This window comes from Crocuta crocuta, unplaced genomic scaffold (genome assembly GCF_008692635.1).
Source record: "Crocuta crocuta isolate KB4526 unplaced genomic scaffold, BGI_CrCroc_1.0 scaffold16, whole genome shotgun sequence".
NCBI lineage: Eukaryota > Metazoa > Chordata > Mammalia > Carnivora > Hyaenidae > Crocuta > Crocuta crocuta.
Genome location: NW_027531893.1, coordinates 2,861,104 through 2,886,087, shown reverse-complemented (window position 1 = coordinate 2,886,087; position 24,984 = coordinate 2,861,104). Strand labels below are relative to the sequence as shown.

The following is a 24,984-nucleotide window of genomic DNA, read 5'->3' as shown; positions in this document are numbered from 1 at the left end:
AGGGGGAGGGGCTGGGCATTCAGGAGTGCAGGAGCCAGTTCAGACACGAGAGATGGAACTGCCTGGTCACCGCCGCCGCCCAGCCGGGCGCCAGCCCCCTCTTTGGCTACGAGCTGAACAGCGGTAAGTCGCGGGCCCTCGGGGACGGCGCAGGAGGGAGGGCGACAGCCCCTCCAAACTCAGTGAATAAAGGGGTGCTCTCGTGGTCCGTCGCTCTCTAGATCCCAAAAGTGGTCCGTTAGTGGACGGGACATGGGGGAGGGGGGGGTTGGGGGGGTGACGGAAACCAGGTCCAGGTGCAGGTGCGGACCTGGAGGGGGGTGACTCCCCAGGTCCAGACTGGGGCGCCAGGAGCTGTAGCTCTTCCTCCGTCCCGCGGCGCCCGGCGGGAGTTGCAGAAAAACTCCGACACTCCACCCCGCCGACCCCTCGGACCCCGTAGCGCCCCCCTACGTGGGTGACCAGCTGGAGAAACATGATGTCGGCAGCAGGGAATGCTGCCGCCGCATCTGCTTTGATTTAAGAGCTCCGCGGCGCACCGAGCCCTGGACAAGGGGCTGCTTGCAGCGAAGCCCCACGTTTGCTGGCGCCTCGGAGCGCGGGGCAGCCAGAATAATGGTGGTTGTGGCAGGGAATGTCCTGGACAGCTCAACGTGCGGCCAGCCCGCGCGCGACTGCTTTGGCTCCCCGCTCCCTTCTCCTTTCCTTTTATATCTGCCCCCGGAGAGCACGCCCGCGGCGCGGGAAGCTGCAGTCAAGCAAAGTTCCACTTACACGTGCCCAGTGACCCCGTAGGGAGAAAGGCTCAGGGAACCAGGATTGTTCTAGGAAGATCAGCAGAATCAAAGAATTTGAGAACCTGCGCGCTGAAAGACTCGTTGTTTTTCACATTCATTTCCGTTCTCCCTCCGCCTTTGACCCTTCTCCACCGGGTCCCTACACGCATCGCCGCCTAAGTATTGCGTGTGCCGCGCCGCGTTTCGGCTGGCACGCCCTTCCGAAGGAGCCCTGATCCCCTGCGGAAGAAAAAAGAAGGAAGAAGGGGAAAAAAGAAGGAGGGAGAAAAATGAAGGAGGAAGAAGGAAGGAGGGAGGGAGGGAGGGAGGGAAGAAGGAAGGAAGGAAGGAAGGAAGGAAGGAGGAGGGAGGGAAGGGAAGAAGAAGAGGAGGAGGAGGAGGAAGAAGAAGAAGAAGAAGAAGAAGAAGAAGAAGAAGAAGAAGAAGAAGAAGAAGAAGAAGAAGAAGAAATGCTTTAGTTGCTGAAATCCAGGGGCATCAGCTGTTGAAAAGGTTTATTGGACAACCGACATGCAACTATTTCTACTCCAATCTTAACATCTCATAAGAAAAAAAGGTCACCTGTTGAGTCTCTTCTAGCCCATTTTACCAATGCTTTATTGGGACTTTAATTTTTAAAGATTTTAGTTCAAACTCTATTGCAGATGTGCTAAAATATATACTCAGTAGTTTTTTATAACAATTCTTTTTTTTCCCTTCGCTGGTGACATTTCATTTCTTTGCTTGTGACTTTCATTGCTTTTAAGACTGTAAAAGGATTAGCTAGCACTAGATAAAATGCTTAACTGTTCCATATTAATATCAGTGATTGTTATTTATGATATCCTTGAAAAAGAAAAAAAAAAAAAAAAAGACCAGTCTTTGATGTGAAAGTAAACTGTAACATCTACTGATTGCTTTGGCCTTTGCTTAATTTTAATTTGCATTCCGAAGGGTACTATTTATACAAACAAAACTCACACCAAATTTTTCAGCTTGTGTTTTGTGAGAACACATTTGAAATGTAAAAATAAAGAGAATCTGGACTCTTTGAGCGTTGTATTACTGTTTACTGTATCCACGCAAAGGATTTTAAATTCAATTTGTACTTTTTGAACTTTTATTGTCTATTAAGCACTGAGCTAGGTGCTGGCATACTTTCAAATTTTAAAAATAAACAGATGATTCTAATTGTCATGAGGGCAATTTATGCTATACAGTACATAAAAATCTCCCCAAGTGGAATACTGAAAATTAATGTTGCTTTTTTATAAGACTAAAACAATGCGAAATTGTCCTTTCTAAATATGTACTCGTTAAAGCATCCATTGAAAGCAATTGCAAAATCACTTTCCTGCTAAGAGGGTAAGCAGTAGGCTTTGTTGTGAACATAAACAGACAGAGGTATGGCTCTTCCATTCAGCAATTTATGTTTTGTTCTAGGCACCAAGGAAACAGCATTTATTTATGCCGTGATGGCTGCAGGCCTGGTGCATTCTGTGACCAGGTCATGCAGTGCGGGCAACATGACCGAGTGTTCCTGTGACACCACCTTGCAGAATGGTGGCTCAGCTAGTGAAGGCTGGCACTGGGGAGGCTGCTCCGATGATGTCCAGTATGGCATGTGGTTCAGCAGAAAGTTTCTAGATTCCCCCATCAGAAACACCACAGGAAAAGAAAGCAAAGTACTGTTAGCAATGCACCTACACAACAATGAAGCCGGAAGGCAGGTATGTATCAGAAAGTGGAATGCAATGTAGTGCCTTTAAATAACACTGAGATGACGCTTCTGAGTGAATCTGTCCAAATGATTTTAAAAACTTACATTGGCAGAAACATATATGTTATCTATATGTAAAATATATGTGTGTGTTTATTGTATACATAAACAATATGTATGACTTCTACATCGATTTAGTTTAAGTTCTCCATCAGATAGGGGTTGAAATTTATTACAGGAGGTATTGGTGATTTTATACTGTGTCTACCTGGAACGCTAATTATAACATAATAGATGTGCAGATGCCTTTGGGTACTTTTGTTACGTCCCCTTAGTGATAGAGCCAGAGTGAGATCTATAGGATCTGCCTTTCTAATGGTACTGAATCAAATTCCATCTTAAATATGACTTTTGATTATTTCTTGAAATCTATTTTTAGTAGGCAATGTCTTCTAAACATCATGTGATCAATTTGTCTGTACTTTCTCTAGCAAACATTCTTGAATACATTAGAGAATACATAACTCTTAACTAATAGTTTGGTAAAACAGAGCGTTTCTTAAGAGAATTAGTTATTTTATTATAAAGTGATATAGATTCATTGTAAAAAATGATAAATGCAGATAAATGTAAAGAAGCTATAGATATATTAAATGTATGGATATTTAAATATATACATATTAAAGATTGAATTTAATCTTTATTAAATTTGAAGAACCACCATCTAGTTAACCTCTTTTATGAATTCTGTGTTTTATACTAAGTTTTCTTAAAATGAAATAAATTTGTAGCTTAATTTAACTTTTACATATTTATTTTAATGAATATTTACACAATAAAGTTTGAGTTCTATAACATAGCTGAATTACTTGGCAATTCATAGTGAATTTCCTAAGACCGTCAAAACCTTTTTATGAATATACATTTTCTATGTTGTAATAATCCTTTTAGGACAGGAATATTAGCACATATCCTATATTATTGTAAATATACAATAACCTGTAAAGGTCCCAAAGCACTCACTGCAATCTGCCACATTCTCCTGAAATAAATTAAAACAAGTTGCAGTATCTGTCAGAAATGTTTAAAGTATATGTTACATTTGTTTTACATTTTTTGGAAAGTGAATAAATGGAACCCACTTAGAATAGGTATAAGTTTCCGCCAGCTTTCTTTACTTAGCCATTCTGGTTTAGAATGCAAAAACAGAAATCTCAATAAATGTTATTATCACCATGACTCTTCCAATTCAAATTTGAATTTTTAATTTCAATGTGAATATTGATTCAAAATACTAAGAAAGTCAGTAAATAGCTCGGTAGGCTTTTCATATTTTTGTTTAGAAATTTTAGAATGTATTAAAGTAACTCTTGCCTGATACCATAGTTATGAACATTTCTCTTCTTAAAGTTTTCCATGTTAAAAAATTAAACAAATGAGGTTCTGCTTCAATTTAAACATTACCCACTAAAGGATTTTTAAAATTACCTCTAACATATGAATATAAGAGATCAAATATACGCTTACACTTTTTAATACTTTTTAATACTTTTTAATATTTTTTAAATATTTTTTAAAACTCTAGAGTTAGGATGGGAAACGCATTAAGTCAAATTAATATCTTTAAAAAAAACACAAATGAATATTGATTATCAATTTAGAGCTTAAATCTTATTTAATCATTCTTTAAATAATTTTGTAGGGATTTTTAAAATTTCACTAGAAAACAAAACTTGGAAATTCATGTCATAATTAATTCCCTTGAATAAAGTTATCCTTAAGCTTCTGAGAAGCTCCGCAGTATTCTGTGTTTTTATTAGTATTATTAGGCTGGTATTTAGTGTTACTCTGTTTTGTGTGTTGTTTCTAACGAGGTAGCAATATTTACCTCAGTAACTATTTGATCTTCAACTAGTATTTATATTCTGAGTTTATTAAAAACATACAACTATTTAGCATCAATTTTAATCCACTGTCTTTTGGCAAAAAACAATCTTCTCACATTACAAAAGTTTTTGCTATTATTCTAATCATGCAGAAAATAAGTCAGCCTATATATATACATATATATATATGTATACACATGTACATATGCATTTTGTGTACATTTGAGTTTTCTCTGTCGAGTCTTTTTGTTCCTCATTGGTCTAGATAGAGTCTTAAAATATTACAAAACATTACCTGGACTGGTGTTTTTGTTGGTCTGTTTTCATGAAATATTACAATTCAAAGCAATTTTGTATTTTTCTTTCCACTGGCAGCCAAAAAAACCCCCCCACCACCACCACCACAGCCACCACCACAGCCACCACCACCACAACAACAACAAAAACCGACCAGGTTTCTAGGCTATTATCTAATATGGAAGAACAATCAACACCATTTTTAAGATTGGCAATCAGGATTTTAATCTAATAGGCATATTCTTCTGAGTAAAGTTCAAGGTCTGCATTCAATTGAGTTGATTTTCCTTGTCTCAAAATCCCAAACTCAAAATGTAGGAAAGCGTTCAGAGAATTGTGGGTACTGGCGCTTAGTAGTGCTGTGAGCAGGATAGATGATTTTCTAACCGCTGACCTTAAATACTCTGATTCCCACTTGGTTTCTGACACCATTCCTAAAGTTATGACTCCAAGAATAATGTTGCTGAATGGTGATTGGCTAACAGAATGATGTGATGTCTTCCAGGGGCAGAACTTCTGGGAATAATGTGACTTGGAATATTTATGGGTATTTCTTTTGGTGTGCTTAAAATATTTCCATTCTTCCCATGTCCACCTCATAAACTTTTAAGTTTCCCTACCCCATAATTTGTTTTATGATGAGTAACTCAAAAAAGTGGGAAGGGCCCAACCCCAAATTTTCATTGACCTGTTTCAAGAATATTTATACGTACTTGAACAACACATAAGTGTTTTGCTTTTCAGCAGGTTCAAATATATTTTTGGACCGAAAGAGACAAAATGGGTCAGAGGAATAGGAATTCTACATACAACCATCCAACCTTATGTCACAGTTTTCCTAAAAACTTAACCAGATCATCTGATAGTTGACAAAATGAAATGTTCATAACAAAATGTTCCACAATAGTTTGAGTTTTGTTTTGTTTTGTTTTGTTTTTTTTGGTCATTTCTGTGAAGTTTGGATAAAGCAATATACTGGAAAACAATCATTGCCTGCTGTGTTACCTCTGAATCAAAATTGTGGGACCAGTCACTCCTTAGACCCCTTCTTAAGCAGTTTCTATTTTTATATTAAGTATTAATGATACATCTTTCCTATTTCACTTCATTAGAAGTTCACCAAACTAAAACTTAACACAAAGAGCCAGTTAATTAAATGCTACCCTCCTAATTGCTCTCCCATAGTTGAAAAATATTCCACCAAAATGTGCACATCTGTTTGCAATAGTTAACAAAACATTCCTCTGTTAATATCGTTATAAACCTTAACAACTCAACTAGAGTAGAGAAAGGAATTTTCTCATAACCACATACTACTCATACGAATGCTGTTCACTTACTTTTCCTGTTAGCAGAAAATGGCAGCTATCACTATAGCTCAGCGTGGCTATTTGACATTAATTAAGAATCCTAGCTGAAAAGCTCCAGAATATACCTTTTTGGGGGAGTGTTCCTGCCATTTCCTTAAATACACTCCATTTTCCACTTTCATTTTTCTCTGTTCTACTAAAATTCTCCTGCTGCATATATAGGCTTTCCATCATATATCACCAACTTTCCTTATATAGATCAAGTGTCTTCACCATGCTGTTCATTCTTTTGTACAGTTGAAATAATGTGTAAGTACATGTTCCTTAACTACCTGCTGTGTGCAAGGCATTTCTTACTGTAAAACTACAAGTAAAATAATTTATGAAAAGGTCCTCTGAGTAACACTAAGTTCTGCAGTTAAACTCTGTGTGTGTGTATGTGTGTGTGTGTGTGTGTGTGTGTGTGTGTGTGTGTGATCTGCCCTCAACTCTGCATTTCATCAAATTCTCCTAATGGTAATTACATTGCTTTATTTTAATCCCTATTAGCCTAAGTTTCTTAGAGTTTTCTTTGGAGGATATAATCATTTAAATTTCATGTCAAGTTATTGGAATTCTTCACCTTGATGAAATTTTATTTGTCTTTCTATCCTAGACTATATTTGTATCTATATCATCCATATCTATACACATATACATATATAGAGTAGTATATATGGCAAAATATATATAAATAATAAAAATATTTATGATAAAATATAAATATAAAATATACATATGATAGAAATCCTATATATACTTACTGTTAAGGAGAAAAACATACTGAAATTGAAAGGTAATCGAATAAAACTTAAAAATATCATCTCTGAAAAGTTATAACTAACTCCAGGTATTTAAAAGATTATAAGTTTTTTATAGCAAGAAAGTCTCCCCCAAATTCAGCAGGTGATATCATTAGGTTTGAAAATCAGTCTCTCCTTTTATCCTTCAAAGCTGGGAGGTAATGTGTCACTCTGCGGACTAACACTGTGGCAGGCTGAGGAATTGGAAGAAAGCTCCCCAGGGTCAAGACCTCTCCATTCTGTTGACTCTCCTGACAGTGACTCCTTTGTTTAAGATTTTCAGTTCTTCCCTCAGATTCAGAGCACCAACAAAGAATGAGTTAAAGCTGTTTGAGTGAGCTGGACTAACTATTCCATGAGTATTTGGTGAGCATCTACTCTGTCCTCTGTGCTTTGCAAATTGGCCACACCATACATGATGTCTGAACTGGTTAAGAAACAAAGAGTCCACCCCTCAGTAAGATCCTGAGCGAGAGGCAGCTTTAAATCACTAAGTGATGACTGTGAGGAATGTTGATCAGGTTTAAATACATAAACAGACATTCTTAGATTTTTGGCTTTCTTTGGACAATTTGTTTTGTTATTGCCTAGCATTAGCTGAGCTCTCTTTTTCTCATATCCTTCAAGCCCTTAACATCTGAACAAAAGTAGGCAGATTGCATTAAGTTGAACATTTATTTGCCTGGAGACATTTTAAAGAATAGAAGTCCTTGTGAATATCAAATGCCATAAATTTAAGCAAATAAGCTTGTGTACCATACTTTATAAATTGCTTTCATATCAATGAAAGCTATCTTTTGCCTGAGTGAGTAAGAAATAGACATAGCTACTTGCTTCTCAGTTTTATGAATTCAAAAAGAGCATATGCGCTCTATTCCATAAAGGACAGGGTTTAAATATTATTCTGTTTATTATTTTCAACACTAATAAGTATCGAATATTGCACAAATCAATACCATATGCTTTCACTCAAGGTTGCAAATATTATAAATGGTCCGAAATAGTCCGTTTCATGAGATAGTTCAGAAACTTTAATTTTTTAGGAAACCTAACATTCCACAAACATGTCAGCGTCAGGTTTAGTATAAAACCTGTCATTTTAGAGTCTTGATAAGAACTGTAAGTGGAATTTAAGCTGTGAGGTTTTTCCTTTCTTTGGTGAGATGACACACATAATTTCCAAGTTATTGAATGGGCAGATCAATTTCTCATTTTACCCAGCATGCTGACAGACCGTCAGCGCTGCAGCTAGTGCCGGAGATTTATTAATCTGCTCTGCCGTCCTCTAGGGACCAAAGGAAATGTGTTAACTAGCCTGCTGTGTAAGAGACTAGAACCCCCAAATTCTTGAAATCTCTCTATTGCTTTTGTACGGTGAGTCCCATTTCAAACTTTTTCTCATCTCTTCCCAGACCTTCTTCTTCAGGGAGAGGGGGCATTTATTTAGATTTTAATGCGTGCCAGGCAATGGGCTCTTACAGATATATGTAATTTCATTTGATTCCTCAGGCTGAATAAACCAAACTCAGCACTTTCAATTGAAAAATTACGTATGTATATTATCCCTTTTCTATATTAGGATAGTGCTACTGATCCATTAAGAATAGGACGTATGTTTTGAATTAATTTTCCAGAACAAGGGAAGAATTTGCTGGGAGCAACCACACTCTCCAGCCCCTTCTCCTTTTGACCAATTTAAGTTGATTAGTCAGGGTTTCTCATGCGGTCTGTGACCAGAGGATACCACGGTCCCCCAACCCCGCACGAACGGAATAGCCTTTTACAGTGATCAAACCTGAGAACTCTCAATCCATAGATCTCAGGCTTGGATGCCCGTTAGAGTCCTCTGAGCAGCTTTGTGGAAGTGCCGCTGCCCGGCCCTCACCTTGGCCAAGTCAGTCAGAATCTCAGTGATCAGTGCATTTGTTATTTGCAATGTTCCTCAGATGCCTTCTGCACTTGTGAGTCCATGACGACTGCCCTATCAGTGCTTCTCAAATTTTAATGTGCACGCGAGTCACCTGAGAATCTCATTAAAATGCAGTTCCTGAGTCTGTGGGACTGGAGTGGGGCCAGAGAATCTGCATTTCTCACAAGTGGTGTCGGTGCTGCTGGTCTGTGAACCACACTCTGAGTAGCAAGGTGCTGAATGGTATCAGGAACCTGGAGGCATGCACGAACATCTTCTCACGCCCAAAATTAAACAAACAAAAAAATAGAAAGAAAAATAGTTTCCCTTGGTTGTCTCAGATAATCCTTGATAACACTATTAGCTTGGTCCACTATTTTAAATTAGACTTAGAAATATTTGCTCTGCAGTGTCAGAAGGACAAAACACTGGAACCCTGAAGCAGTTGTAAAGATCCTTTATGTTTAGGGCACCTGGGTGGTTCAGTCAGCAAAGCGGCTGACTTCAGCTCAGGTCATGATCTCATGGTTCATGGGTTTGAGCCCCGCGTCGGGCTCTGTGCTGACAGCTAGCTCGGAGCCTGTCTTTAGATTCTGTGTCTCCCCCTCTCTCTGACCCTCCCCTGCTCATGCTGTCTTCATCTCCCTCTCAAAAATAAATAAAACATTAAAGTTTTTGAAAAAAGATCCTTTATGTTCAAAACTATTGTTTTTACACAGGACTGAACAGACCCAGAAAGTGAGGTCAGCTGTGCTTCTGTTACTGGGTAAAACACTTAATGAATGACATTTAATGCAATTACTGTTGGTTTCAGGCTGTTGCCAAGTTGATGTCAGTAGACTGCCGCTGCCACGGAGTGTCCGGCTCTTGCGCTGTGAAAACGTGCTGGAAAACCATGTCTTCTTTTGAAAAGATTGGCCATTTGTTGAAGGATAAATATGAAAACAGTGTCCAAATCTCAGAGAAAATAAAGAGGAAAATACGCAGGAGAGAAAAAGATCAGAGGAAAATACCCATCCGCAAAGATGATCTGCTCTACATTAATAAGTCTCCCAATTACTGTGTGGAGGATAAGAAACTAGGGATCCCAGGAACGCAGGGCAGAGAGTGCAACCGCACGTCAGAGGGCGCGGACGGCTGCAACCTCCTTTGCTGTGGCCGCGGCTACAACACGCACGTGGTCAGGCACGTGGAGAGGTGCGAGTGCAAGTTCATCTGGTGCTGCTACGTCCGCTGCAGGAGATGCGAAAGCATGACTGACGTACACACTTGCAAGTAGCCCCTCCCTCCAGCCCTGAGCGACACTCCTCAGTGACCAACAAAGGAGTGTCATCCGGAGGGTCCCTCCCCCAGTGCAGGGCTGGTGAAGCCGCCTCCTGCCCCAGGAGTCCTGGGCCCTTGCGCCTCTGGCAGAGCCCCCTCTACGTGATGGATATCCAAGCACACACTGAGCACGTGGATTTTTTGGGATGCCGGAGTTGACAAGGTTTGGGTTCATCCTTTGGTGGTCTGGAAATACATACTGATCTACCAAGAAGATCATCCGTCTCCTAAACAAGAAAGAACAGGAAGGAGCCTTCATGCGGGGAGACCAGGTCCATGCTCAGGATGAGATCCTTGAGTATGGAACTCAGCTATGGAACTCAATAGTGGTGGGTTTAATATTAGATGTTTTTAAAAGGCGCATCTTGTAAAGCAGCAAGGAACAGTAAACATGATCTCATTTATTCTCTCAGTATTTTAGATGAAGAAATCATACAGTGCATAGAAACAGACTTTGAAAAGTTAACAGAAGTGGAAGGTGCTTACTCACCCTTTCATGCATTTCAAAAGGAGGGCAATTAAAAAGAATTTTCATAACAGATACAGCATCCCTAAAACATGTTTGCTAAAGATGTTTAGTGACAAAAGGGAAGAATCTAAACATAGAAACGTAAAATGTATGATTTGGATTTTAAGTGCCTTTTAACTAGGAGAGTTTATCTAGAAAAATCTCAGTGAGACATACAGCAATCTTTTATCTTTGGCTTTATTCTTTAATTGTAGAAGTTTCTACTTTAAAATCCCAGCTCTGAAATAATGGAGAAGAGAGGGATCTTGAAAGCACATGGGAAAATTAAAGGTAAAAACATAAAGGGCTTTCATACATCGTAAGGGAAAGCACCTTTTAAATGTGTAGGACAGTATTTTGTACAGTATTTTGCTAAAAAAAGTTATATATTTTGTAAATACAGTATTTAAGTTATATGATGATATGTATTAAAACTTAAGACATTTATTGCCAAAGCCCAAGAGCTAAGGTAATAAAATTATCTCAGAAATAAGATTAGCTTCTGTTTCTTTTCATACTATTAACCCTGACTTTTTTTAAACATTGAAAAAGAAGTTAATTGAGCAGTTAGTTATATGGATATGTTTTTCTTGTCAAAATGACAGTTTTACATGTTATAGATTAAAATATGCTGCAGGATATTGAGGATTGTGTTATTTCAGCAGATTAGTTAAGTTCTGCTTTTAATTAGTTACGTTTAACTTGTTAGGCTATTATAATAAATTATGCAGTAAAAGTGTTAACTGGATAAAAGAATCTAAATCAAAACATTGATCAATTTGTGTATTTGATATCCTGGATATTTATTATATTGTATGTAATGCTGCATTTCCATGTGAATGTTGAATGGTCTAAGTTTAGTATTCATGCATGTATAATTCATCATATTTTACAAGTTCTTGGTAAAAATTACAGGGCTCTATTTAAGGCTGCGTTTTAATCTAGATGCTTATGTTTTTTATGAATTGTTAACTATTTCAGTATTCTATAGGAAAAAACTTCTAACTTCAGGAAGGACAAGAAAGAATATTCCTTTTCTAATAATAAGCTAAAGAAATGTTTCCTTGCCCATAAGTCTCATCCTATTTCCTTTCAATCTTATTTCCCAAGGCAGAGCAATAATTTGCGAAAAAGAACAAACCCAAGGAAAATGTCTCAGGCTTCATATTAAATTCAAGGCTAAACATTTCATTGTGACCCTTACAGTTTAACAAAGAAATATTATTAAAAATGAGAAACTAAGAAATGACAATTGAATAAATATAGTACTTATTTAAAAGAGTGGTTTACCAATCTTTAGCATCACTGATTAGAACAGCCTGAAAGAAAGATACTTACTTTGATGCCTTTTTTTTTTTTTGCACAGTAAATCTATTTTGTCTGCATTAAAATAAACACTCTTTTTGTTTTTTAAGATGAAGGATATTTCACATTAACAACTAATTTCTTCTATTGCTAGACAACTTTTCATAGTTACCTTGCCAACCAACTGGTAGAACCAGGCAGCCTCTAGTTCCCAAACACCTGATTACTATTCAGCCATTGCTTGAAGACAGTGATGCCAACTCAGACTCTCTTCTATGGGATGCCTGGGCAGGCTCTCCTGACTCCAGAGCTGTGTCTTCGGCTTCTTCTTTTCCTTCTCCTCCCTGGCATCACTGTGGAAGCTATTCTTGAATTCCTCACCGGTTTTATTGACGGACAACCTGGACTCGGCTCGTTTTCTTCCCACTCCCCGTCATGCTACAGGTAGCACTGTGGTGCTCTCGGGAATACAAGTTGTGGAGCCCAGATGTTCCTACTCAGTCTAGGCTATTTTGCCTGCACTGTTGAGGGCTCTTCATGTTGTAACAGATGACGCAACCCAGACTGACAAATGTTACAGGAAATGCACTGATTCAGTAACTGAAGAGTCCAGAGTCCAGACAGGTTCCCGTTAAGCTTGGTTGGAAAACTTACCACTATTTCCCACGGTTCAGGTCTTTCCAGCTCCAGCCTAAACGGGCTGGCTTCTGCAGTGCTGCCTTCTACTTCAGGCGCCACAAGGCGGGGTGGACCCTCACCACGCACGCCACCCCCAGTGGCCCCGGGCTCTCCTTTTTCTTAGCTAAATGGCTGCTACACTCCCTCCAGACCTTACATTCTACCATTCATTCTAAGGAACGAGAGATGTTTTGGTTGCTCCTACAGGAGAATGGACAACTTTTTCTTCTCCTTCTCCTTCACAAAACGCCCAGCGAAAGTAGTTCTGAGACTCTTTGGCTCTGATTGGTTAATATGTCCATCCGGGAACCTATCACAGTGGTCTTTGGAGATTAGGGTTAGGGGGTAAATACACTGATGGTTTAAGGCAATGAAAGATCCAGGGTGGAACGTGGCAGAGAGTGATTCATTCCAACTAAACCCACATAGCTTGAGAATAGGATAGGGGTAAATCCGCAGAGGAAAACCAGGGTGTTAGGTTAGCATTAAAAGGTACCTGGGTCCTGGGCAGCGCAGACATTAGATGTCCTCGGCTCCAGTGGTGTGTTTTGCAAACAGCTTTCTGGCAGCACTTGGGTGAGGCTTCCAGACAGACAAAGCACTCTGAATTAGGTATAGGGTACAAAGAGCCTTCACTTGTTTAAATGTCCTTTATGATGTTAAAAGGGGGAAAAGAGAGGGAGGTGCTCTGGTGTATTAATTTTCAGCTTAGGAGTTCAACTATTTTGTAAGTTGGGAAATGCTTAATACAGACAGTGGTAAGAGGCAATGATGATTGTCTGAAAATGATATCAAGAAAAAACACATCAAATGGCATTGTCTGTAACCTCTTGATAAAGAAGTTTGCTAATTAAAACATTTCCCTGGTAGTAGTACTTTACAACACAGTAAAAAATGCGTTAACTTGTTTGACTATAAACAACTGCATTATTTCCTTATTCACTATCTGGATGATAGTCGGTAGACTTTTGTTTTTAAAGAACTAGGATAGCTATATTTAGAATAACAACAGAATTTAATTATCTAAGATGCTATGACCCTTTGTTTTTGCAGCTTTGTAATCAGGTGATATTCACAGTAGATATTTTAGAAACACACATTGACTTTCTGAAGTACTGTCAGTACTGGTATGTTTGGTTTTGACTTAGTTTAAAATGTGGAACCGGAAAAGCTTCCCATCAAAATATTTACTTATAGGCAATTTGATGAGCTGTTGGAACTTGTTGCATCAAATCCCAAAGGCCCAGAGACTATGGAGTTAAACCAACCATTTGGAGCCAGTTAGTTAGTGATCCAGAGTACTATAATCCACTTAGCTAACTTGAAGGAAGAAAAGTTCAAGTCCAATCTCCAGGAACCAGGAATACTCCTCAGGGCAAGCCCTTCTTAAGGAAAGTTGGCTCAGATGCCTTGATTTTTTTTTTTTTTTTAAATTTCAGTTTCACTATAGACCAGATGTGATGAGTCATAACATTTCTCGGAGTAGGCTGATTAGGTGAGCTGAGAAGGACAAATGCATGTGGTGCAGCATGAAAGGGGGACATGACTGTACACCAGGGACTCATTTCCTTTGAAATAGAAAATAATAGCAAACAGCTCTTACAGTGTACCAGGCATTAAGTAACTCCTATGTATTAGTCAGAGTCTGTGCCCTTCACCACCCTGTGGAATTGTGCCTCACACAGCATCAACACTGTCACACATTGAGTTTACAGTATACTATTTCCAGAGTTTGGGGCCTTTGTAAATATAATGAAAATTACAGGATGTTTCTTCATGGTTTGGCTATATAAACCTGTTTGAAGAGCAGTAGAGAGATGATAGAAGAACCAAGATCTTAGAATTCACCATGAAATAGAATTAAAAGACACTGCCTCTTGATTTCTAAGCTCAAAGGGATTTAAATCGCCTGCTATTTTGGATCCCAGTGTGGGCTAACAGTCGGATTATGCAAGCGCCTAACATCATTCCAAAAGGAAATGACTGGGGGTGAAGATCAAACTAATTTAGTGTGACATTAAATAAATACTTACATCCTTTCCATTGTTGTGCTTACAGCCAATTGTTACATAAGGTGTCATTTTTAATACATGGGTGAAATTGACCATTGGTAACAATTTACATTCACATCCAAAGGAAAACCACTAGAGGTGGTTTGCATGATTAAAACCTCTTGAAACAAAATTAGAATTGAAAAAGTAGACTCTCCTACTGATTGTAAAGGGAAAGAAATAATAAACGTGGACCAAGTCAACGCAAACCACAGTTTCGTATGTGACTTTTTAATCTGCAGAGTTAAGTGAAAGCCTGACTTGTGTGTGAGTGGTGGATATAGGGCTGTCTGCTTCCCTCTGTTTATTGCTGTTCTGAACTCTCGGAGAGTCTCCCCTCCACACAGGCCAAGGAGCCTTCCCTTTTGTCCGCTACTAACAATCAAACCTCCCGTAATCATGCCATATCCAGTCGGTCATGTTAGCCAAGAAGAATTAAGGTGGCCCCTTGTCCTTAATTGTTCTTTGATAAAAGGGGAATATTACTAATTCTTCATTAATTAAAGGTAAAAATATACAAAATGTTAAGTCGGTAATTATTTGTTTCTAGTACATAATCCCGACCTTTCTTTTTTAAAAAAAGTATTTTTTTTGTAAGTTGTTTCGTTTTTATTCCCCCCCTCCACAGCTTTCCTGAGATATAGTTGACATGTAACATTCTGTAAGTTTAAGGGCTTATCCATTGCAAGTACTTCATCTCAAGTTCCTCAGTAGACTACCAATGTTTGTTCCCTACGGCTTTATACGAGGCAAGCCAGCAAAATGGGGAACCTGAAAAAGTGAATGTGATAAAACTTCCTTAACATGCCCTCTATTTAATGGGTATGGACAAATTAAGTTTATAAGCTGAAAGATAAATTTCACAACCCAGAATGAGAAATTCTCTCCTTTTGCCAGCTTGAACACTTGTCCTTCCCCCCAGATGCTCAATATATCATTTCTTGAGAAACCACTTTGAACTTTGTTGACTAAATAGGGAACTACAATTTTGATTGTCACAACTGTAATTGTGTCCATGTCTGACACACCCAATGCTGTAGAATTATCGGGAGCCTCCTCCAAACAGATTATTTCCATAAGAGAATTTTAACATTCCCTTGCAAGTTGTTAATAGTTCCACAAGAACTGGCTTCCAACCTCATTCCTGGGTTAGAAGTTTCAGATCTCAGGGCACCTCGGTAGCTCAGTCAGTTAAGCCTCCGACTCTTGGTTTCACCTCAGGTCATGATCTCACGCTTCCTGAGACCGAGCCCCATGTTGGGCTCTGCACTCATAGCACACAGCCTGCTTTGGATTCTCTCTCTCCCCCTCTCTCTGCCCCTCTCTCACTCACACACACACACACACTCTCTCTCAAAATAGATACATGAACATTAAAAGTTTCAGATATCTATAGGAGTACAAGCTCATTTACTGATGTTAAACCTTGGGTCCTCTCCCTCAGCGAGAACGGAAAGCCAGCGAGGGCTGTCTGCATTCCCCTGGGGAGAGGCACCAGGGCCCGGAGCTTGCTCCTCAGACCTCGGGAAATTCTCACCCGCTGACTCTCCCACCTCACCTACCTCTGAGAACCTCAACTCTCAGGCACCACCGCCTTCCCCATCAACTGAAAAACATACTTCTAACTACAGCTCTCAGCATCATTTGCTTCTAAATCTCGCCTCTGTTCAGAGCTCGGACTTGCAAGACCTTTTCCTCAGGGCTCCTTTCTGTTCTGGTCCAACACTGCGCACAGCACTTCTCCAGTCCGGCTCCCGGAACACGTGGGTATGCAGAAGCTAAACATTTTTGGAAGCTGAAACTTAAAATAATTGAAAAGATTTCTATGTTCAAATGAACATCTGTAAGTGATAAAATAAACCAAAATATTCACATCAAGTTTTAGGATGGGAGAACTTCTCAGACTGAGACTGGGCTCTTCGCTAAAACCTGATTTCCAGAGGTGGGCCTGTCCTCTCCTCAGCTTCGAGTGATCTGCCTGCAGAAAACAGGGCAGTTCCATTCGCCATTCCGCTGGTGACCCTGAGGCTAAGATGGCTTGGCAGGGAATTCAGCAGCCCCCGTACTGAAAGCGTGTCCATCCGAGGATGCCAGATCCAAGCAGCAGGACAGCACATGAAGGCATAAGGCATTGCAGAAAAAGTGTTCCCAAGTCAAATGTATAAAGTTCAAATAATGAGTTCACTATTGTAAGGAAAAAGTTGGTATCAGAAAGTAAAAAAAAAAAAGTTTCAAAATCCATTCAAGACATTCCTCTCTGGCCCAGGCGACCCTTGCTAGTGGGAAAGAATGTCCACAGGCCACAGCAAGAAGCAATGCTGGTGTGCAAGAGGGTGCCAGCAGTTTCGTGTGTACCAGGCACCGGGGCAGGCACCACAAACACGTGGTACTATCCCTACCTCACGGTAGTGAGAATATGACTTTCTCAAGTTCCTCATGTAGTCAGCAAGTCTGTACTCTCCACCAGTATGCTACACCCTATTACAGAATTCATTCCTTAAGGTTTTGGGCCCCTTATCTCTCTGGTGATTGAGCGAAATAAATATGGGCTGATTACATGAAACATTATGAGATTACAGTTTCATAAATCATTTTTTCCAAATATAGGACTATCTTTTACCAATTAAAAAATTTTTTTTAACCTTTATTTTTTGAGAGACAGAGTTCAAGCAGGGGAGGGGCAGAGGGAGAGGGAGATACAGCATCTGAAGCAGGTTCCAGGCTTTGAGCTGTCAGCACAGAGCCTGACATGGGGCTCAAACTCACCAACCTTGAGATCATGACCTGAGCCTAAGTCTGACACTCAACCGAGCTATCCAGGCGCCCCTCCTTTTACCAATTTGTCTCAACTTCTTTCAGAGTTCAGTGCGCTCTAGTGATGGGCATACTTTATGCAGAGCTGAACAGGGAGTTTTGTTTTCTAAGTAATCTCTATGCCCAATGTGGGGCTCCAGCTCACAGACCCCCAGATCAAGAGCTGCATGCTCTAGTGAATGAGTTAGCCAGGTGACCCTAAACAATTTTAGTAATGGCGGCAAGATGTACCGGTCAACTAGCCATACCGGGAAGATGATCTTCGTCTTAAGTTTGCTTACAAACTGCCCATGGAAGAAAGCCAAGGGAAGCCTTTCTTCTGTCTCTAACTGAAGGATCAGCCAGTCCCTTTTCCTTTCTAAAGAGATATTCTAGTGTTGAAAGCATTTCCTCAATATAGCTGCCCTCCAGTTTGTCTGCACCCTCACCGGATTGCAGGAAGGTTCTGTGGAGGAAGTGTCGTAGGGTCCCGGATGGCTTTCCCAATGCTCCTTCAAGCTGCCTAGCAAGACTGCGACTCCCAAGCCAGGCCGGCCAGCTTTTTGCTCTAGCTAGCCTTGATTGGACAGGAACCTCAAGAGGGTGTGGGGAGGAGAGACCAGAGGCAGGACAGTAGTGAGACTAAGGGAGCTTTGAAGGGAATGGGATTAACTAGCTATTGGCATGCGACAATCAAAAACCAAGTATGTGACAGAAAAACCAAGCTGGTAAGAGGCAGCAAAATTCTGAGGGGTGCTTTAGGAAAGGTAAAATCTGGGGCACCTGGGTGGGTCAGTTGGTTGAGCGTCTGACTTTGGCTCAAGTCATAATCTCTTTGTGCGCTCAAGCCCTGCGTAAGGCTCACTGCTGTCAGCTCAGAGCCTCCTTGGGATTCTCTCTGCCTCTCTCTGCCCCTCCCCTGCTTCCTGTGCACGCTCTCTCTCTTAAACATTTTTTTAAAAGTAAAGGTAAAATCTGGCATGTTACTCTGTAACTGTTAATTTACATGTACTTAAGGCCTCATGGAAGAAGGTAAGCAGGAAAACTTTTTCCCTATTCATTTAAAAAAGTATTCTACACGCATTTCTACTCTTAATATTCCAACTGAACACAGCACATTTCTCATTCCTTCAGTCAATAACGGGGTATGTCAACTGAATTGAACTATCATCTCTTTTGGGGAGAGGTTCAAATTAGAATTTGTAAAAACTGTTGAAGTACAAAGTGCAATACAGGCTAAATGCTTTGAGTTTCATCTGGCATAATAAGATATTAGTTGATTCATTTTTGAAACAAATACAAAATGTAGACAGAACAATGATAAACTTTAATCAACTTAAAGTCAGGAATATAAAGACTCTGGCTGAATTTTCCTTTAATTCCCCAATATCATTATTATTTTCCTATTGCCTCCGCTTAATTTTAATAGGCATACTATAATACACTTGTTCCGGAAAAAAAGATTTGTGATTTCAAATAAAAAATATGCATCCCAAAGTCCTTATACACCATGTAATATACCAAAATGTCAATGCCAAATTTCTGACTTTAATAAAGAAAATTCTTAACATGAAATGAACGTTGTTACATTTACAATGCAGACTTTTACAAGATATCTGAAAATAAAGTGTGGGAAAATTATTGCTTCCAATGTTGGCACCATCTATACAGGAGAGAAGTGAAACGAAAGCGAACTGCACCGACGCTGCCACAGAACCGATCTTTGTCCCTCCTTGTGACATTCTGTACAACTTCGCAAAGCTGTCACTTCACACTTTTCACCTTGAAAGGGAGTCTTGCCATCTGGACACTTGAATTGTATACACAGGTCCTGAGGATATCAATCAGTGTGTTCAAGCACAGGAATGTCTTAGATGTTCCACGCTGAGCAGTACAATAAATGCTTGACAAACATTACTGTGAAGCTCTGTAGGTACGTTACGTGGCCAGATAATACAACAAAACAATTCACAATGCGAAACCGAGAGTATTTCCATTATTTAAAAAAAAATGCGAAAATACAACATCAATTCACCATTCCTGGAACTAGAAAATAGCTATTCTTTTTAATTTACATAATCTAGGGAAGTATTTTAAATGTCAAAATATACATGCTGACGTGATTTAGCATATGAGCACCAGAAATCTGAAAAATTTACAAAAATTCTTTAAATGTATAAGGTGCATTTATTCTTGAATTACATTCAGTTTGAGAAGAACCAATACCCCAAAGCTCATTATTATTTAAGAAAGAGCTGAATAGCTTCCAAGTTGGTTTACGGCAAAATAAAAATACTGCCTTTAGTTTTTTTTATACAAGTCATCTAAAATTTATATTCAAAATTTAAGTGTTGCCTTTTACTGTGAATAGCAGTTTGATCATTAATTTATGTTCCAGTTTACTTCATGCATAATATGTATTTAACACCCTAAAAGTATGACTATGTGTATATGTGTACGCACGTATATATATGTATATATATGTGCATACATAGGTATGTACATATATATATATACGCACACACACCTTGAGTCATTTAGTGAACATCTCAAGTTAACAAAATTTTATGGAGAATGGAGTATGAAGTCATCTGGGATCAAATAAAATTATTTTTCAATGGTATCACTCCACTCAGTTAATTAGGACTTTTCTAAGTCCCTATATCTTCAGACATAAATTGCTACTATGAAGTTAGATGAAGTAAATACAGAATTATATTTCTTGGCTGATCATCAAAATAATTGTGATATTAAAGCAGGCCTCTTTCCAAACTACTTGGTCAATGCTGACAACAGTTCAATAAGGAAATCTATGCCGGCGGTACTCTCAATGACACCACCCAGCTGCCCTGTACCGCCTAGCTGGGATGGGCAAGGGACATGGCCAGCTTCCCCAGCTCCGTGGGGCTGTTTCCCCCAGTCTCGCTCTAAGCAGCTTCTGCGAGGTGGTTACTCACACTGCTAACACGAAGCTCAGCAAACTACAGTCCTGGATACCATCTACATTTCCAGATGTACATTTTTACTGTATATATTAAAAAAAATTTTTTTTGCATGTGCTTTTCATATATCTGAAACAGCTTTTCATTATCACTTTATTTCTAGGTTTTTTTGGGAAGAGAAAGACTAAGAAAAAAGGTAAAGCAGAGAGTCAGACTGTAAAGTAACATTACACACACAACTAGCCAAATATCTTTTTAATTTAAAAGATACTATCATTAAAAAGCAAAATATATAGATATAGATATGTATATAAAAGAAAACAAAGTTTCCTCCCTAAAATCCATATTGTTCCATGATAGGTTTTCACAGCAACCAGTATATATATCAATATATTTTTCACAATCGGTTCAGTTATCCACTGGGTATGCTTGTAGAATTAAAAGATGTCATTACTGTAGCAGTCTAACCCCTGTACTATTATTATGGAAATGTGCTTAGAAATGGTGCAGTGATTTGCTCATTATGATGACTATTTACAAAGGCATCTATTTACGTTAGCAATAAATAATCCTGATATCAAAAGAGATAATGCTCATGCACACACCTAGATGGCTGCATGCTCTTAAAGTATTTACACATAGCTTCTCTGTCACAGCTCCATCATTAATGGTCAAAGTGCGTCTCCTTCAACTTCCTCTGCCTCAGTCTTGCTTCTGGGGGATGCATCCTTCCATCTCGACCACTTCGGGCCATCCTTCATATTTGTTTGTGTCCTTATTGTTCTTGATGTGCTGTTGGAATACAAGCAGATGCAGGTTTAAGAAGCTGTATGAATGGCTTTACAGTAACGTGCTTTAGTGCACTCATTTCAGTGACACTCATGTCAATGACGAGTGCATGGCCAACTGCTGTGCCACACCGTCAATGAGCCGCCCCTGGGGTCTGGCAGCCCTTCAAATGGCCGAAAGGACAAAACACTGCAGAAGTTTTCTAAAGGAGGGGCGCCTGGGTGGCTTAGTCGGTTGAGCGTCAACTTCGGCTCAGGTCATGATCTCGCGGTTAGTGGGTTCGAGCCCCGCATCGGGCTCTGTGCTGACAGCTCAGAGCCTGGAGCCTGTTTCAGATTCTGTACCTCCCTCTCTATCTGACCCTCCCCTGCTCATGCTGTCTCTCTCTCTCTCAGAAATAAATAAAAAACATTAAGAAAAAAATTAAAAAAAAAAAAAAAAACGAAAAAAGTTTTCTAAAGGATTGTCTGTTAGTCAAAAAGTGAAGTTTACATTCTTCTAAGTTCTAATGTATTTCTAAACTTAACTGGTTATAGTGTCAAAAGCTCGATTAAAATCCNTGACAGCTCAGAGCCTGGAGCCTGTTTCAGATTCTGTACCTCCCTCTCTATCTGACCCTCCCCTGCTCATGCTGTCTCTCTCTCTCTCAGAAATAAATAAAAAACATTAAGAAAAAAATAAAAAAAAAACAAACGAAAGAAGTTATCAAAAGGATTGTCTGTTAGTTAAAAAGTGAAGTTTACATTCTTCTAAGTTCTAATGTATTTCTAAACTTAACTGGTTATAGTGTCAAAAGCTCGATTAAAATCCTTAGTAGTCGACGCTTCCTAATGGTCCTGATAAAAGCACTGACATGCCAATGCACTGTCATATAGGAAAAAAATTTCCATGTAGAGTAGGACTATTTAAAAATTTGGATTTTAAAACAGTGCCATGGTTATTTCATATAATTGATTACCAAGAGCTTATGAAAAATATATGAAAATATTTAATGGCTGCTTTGTTTAAGTTTCAAATAACTGGGATAGGCATATGCATTGCATAGTTTCACACTTACTTTTGTCCATTAATTTTGAAAATCTAAGACACTAACCTGTTCAAAGGGGCTTTTCGTCTTGATGCCTTTCCCACCACAGAAGACCCAGTTGTCTCTAAAACCAAGATTAGTAATAGATGTGCTCCCCAGTTCAGCAATGAGCCGCCGTGCCTCATCATTGAGTCTTAAAGAGGAAGAAAAAGAATAATACAATAAACACAGTACCCTATATTATTATATTAACATATAACATGAGATAAATTGAGAAAGTATCAGCTTAAATGAGAACATAAAAAAGAATAAAGAATTTTTTTCAGGAGCGTCTGGGTGGCCTGATAGGTTAAGCATCCAACTCTTGGTTTTGGTTTTGGCTCAGGTCATAATCTCACGGTTTCAGGAGTTCGAGCCCTGCATCAGGCTCTGTGCTGGGAGCATGCAGCCTGCTTACGATTCTCTCTCCCTGTCTCTCTCTGCCCCTTACCTACTTGTGCTGTCTCTGTCTCTCTCAAATAAACTTAAAAAATTTTTCTTCAGAGAAACATTCCTACTATTTGAGTTCTTTAGTGACAAAAGACATGAAATCAAGCAATTAATTTCAAGCTTATTCTATTAAGAAATACCTTTTAGATGTCTTTATTTTTACAATAATTCACTTTCATCTATATCCACCAAGTAAATAAGGGATACTGCAGTTAGCACTTGCCTACCTAGGTTAATACAAGGTCTTAAGCAAGCAGTATCTTTGTAAAACTAGAAATCACTTTGAATTTCCACTAATTGCTTTGTAAATTGCATTTGAAAAAAGGTAAATGCTGACAGAAATCTAGGTGTTTCAAATACTGTGTTTTATTTAAAAGAAAATGAACCTTGAGAATAAATATATAAACTGTGCTTCAGTAATAACTGCTGAGCGGTTACTTAATAAAAATGAATATTAACCACAGAGCAGTTAAGTACCTGCCAATGAGGAAGGGCACGGGCAAAGTTAACTGGTAGGGAAACAGCTAACTGAAAGACAGCATTAATAAATGTTATGTAGGTTATCATCCTATTGCTGAGTATTCTCGGTCTCCTCTGTCTCACAAAAAGGAAGAAATTCAGTAGATGCACCCTAGCTGTAGAGCTTAAAAAAAAACAAAAACAACAATAAAGGAACAAAAGATAGCTAAGGGCCACCTGTGCAGGTACTTGATAGTCCTATACGTCTCCCAAAAGATGCTACTTCTAGGTCATTTACAGAGGCCTGTTCTGCTAAAATCTGAGGCAAGGTAAGTTTTATATCTGCAAATAGCACAAGGGTCAGTGAGGAAGGTACTTATTTATCTGACAGTGTTCTCTGAAACATCTCATGTTAATATCAGTCAGCTCTCCTAGGGTACTAATGAAAGAAACACTGGGTAACAGAGTTCTCATTTAACTAACGTGACAATGAACAAAATTTGTTTAAAAAAAACTTCATAAAACAAGAAAGAACTGCATATATATTAGACTTCCACAATTTATGAAAATCACATCCATAGACAATGGAGCTGGGTTGTGTTTTCATTTTTATTTTAACTCCACTGTAGTTAACATACAGTGTTGTATTAGTTTCAGGTGTACAATATAGTGATTCAACACGTCCATAAATTACCTGGTGCTCCTACAGGACAAGTGCCCTCCTTACTCCCCATCACCTATTTCACCCATCCCCCCACCCACCTCCCCTCTGGCAACCATCAGTTTGTTCTCTATAGCTAAGAGGCTGTTTCTTGGTTTGTCTCTTTTTCCTTTGCTTGTTTCTTAAATTCTACATGAATGAAAGAGATCATATGGTATTTGTGACTTGTTTCTCTTAGCATTATACGCTGTAGCTCCATCCATGTTGCTCCAAATGGCACGATTTTATTCTTTATGGCTGAGTAGTATTCCATTGTGCATGTGTGCACATGTGTGCCTGTGCATACGTGCATATATACCACACCTTCTTTATCCATCCATCTATTGATGGACACTGGGCTGCTCCCATATCTTGGTTATTGTAAATAATGCCACAATAGACACAGGGGTGCACGTATCTCTTGAATTAATGCTTTTGTATTTTGGGGGTGAATATCCAGTAGTGGAGCTATTTTTAACTACCGCCTGGGCACTGCTGTCTTCTTGAAGGAAGTTCAGTAGAATCACTGAGAAAATCAGCTATGGCCCAGAATATTTAAACTTTCAGACTCAAATCTATATAAAGTGATGCCCTTGCAACCTGGTGAAAACAAAAACAAATGAAATGCCTGTACAAAAGAAACACTGAAGTCTCGTTCCTCTCTGAAGATTTTGAGACCTCCAGAGAATCAGGTGTACATGCCTCCGGCTTTCTCCCCGAAGTCCGCGGCCATGTTTTCCTGTGCCCATCTTTACGTGAATTAGCCATCACTTTTCATTTGCTTGCTCGCTTACTGGGCAACCTGTGTATTACAGGGACACTCTCTGAGTGCTTGCCCGAACCCTGTTTACTTGTTTCCAAATGGTGTTAGGATGTCATGCATCTGGAAGACTGTCAAATTCTACTCTTCAGTTTAACCAAACATTCTGTTCTCTGGCTACCTTCCCAGAACATTTTACTTGCATCACCAGCACTAGCAGGTGAGTCGTGCTGCAATAATAAGAATAAATAATATTAAAACGCAGAGAGTAGGCTCACAAGGCAGCTTAGTTACGACTGACCGCTTATAGAGGCTTTGCAGGGTTTTTTGTGTGTTAATTTATTTTTCGGCGAGGAAGGGAAGGGGAGAGAGTGCAAGAGCGAACACACATAAATGGGGAAGGGCAGAGAGAGGGGAGGG

General features: G+C 39.2%; 2 protein-coding genes across 2 annotated transcripts in view; one reads left to right on the top strand and one right to left on the bottom strand.

Moving 5' to 3' along the window:
• WNT16 (Wnt family member 16) overlaps window positions 1-24,984 on the top strand; it is a 70,783-nt gene that overhangs the window by 521 nt on the left and 45,278 nt on the right. Inside the window, exons 3-6 of the mRNA XM_077773252.1 lie at window positions 10-123; window positions 2,220-2,506; window positions 9,555-10,392; window positions 10,787-10,862. Of these exons, the coding sequence (XP_077629378.1) occupies window positions 10-123; window positions 2,220-2,506; window positions 9,555-10,019 (866 nt within the window). The 3' untranslated portion in view covers window positions 10,020-10,392; window positions 10,787-10,862. The remainder of the gene's footprint in view (window positions 1-9; window positions 124-2,219; window positions 2,507-9,554; window positions 10,393-10,786; window positions 10,863-24,984) is intronic.
• The window catches only part of FAM3C (FAM3 metabolism regulating signaling molecule C), a 43,596-nt gene continuing 37,538 nt past the window's right edge, over window positions 18,927-24,984 (bottom strand). The window contains exons 8-9 of the mRNA XM_077773253.1: window positions 22,223-22,349; window positions 18,927-21,132 (exon numbers count right to left, since the gene is read on the bottom strand). Of these exons, the coding sequence (XP_077629379.1) occupies window positions 21,043-21,132; window positions 22,223-22,349 (217 nt within the window). The 3' untranslated portion in view covers window positions 18,927-21,042. The remainder of the gene's footprint in view (window positions 21,133-22,222; window positions 22,350-24,984) is intronic.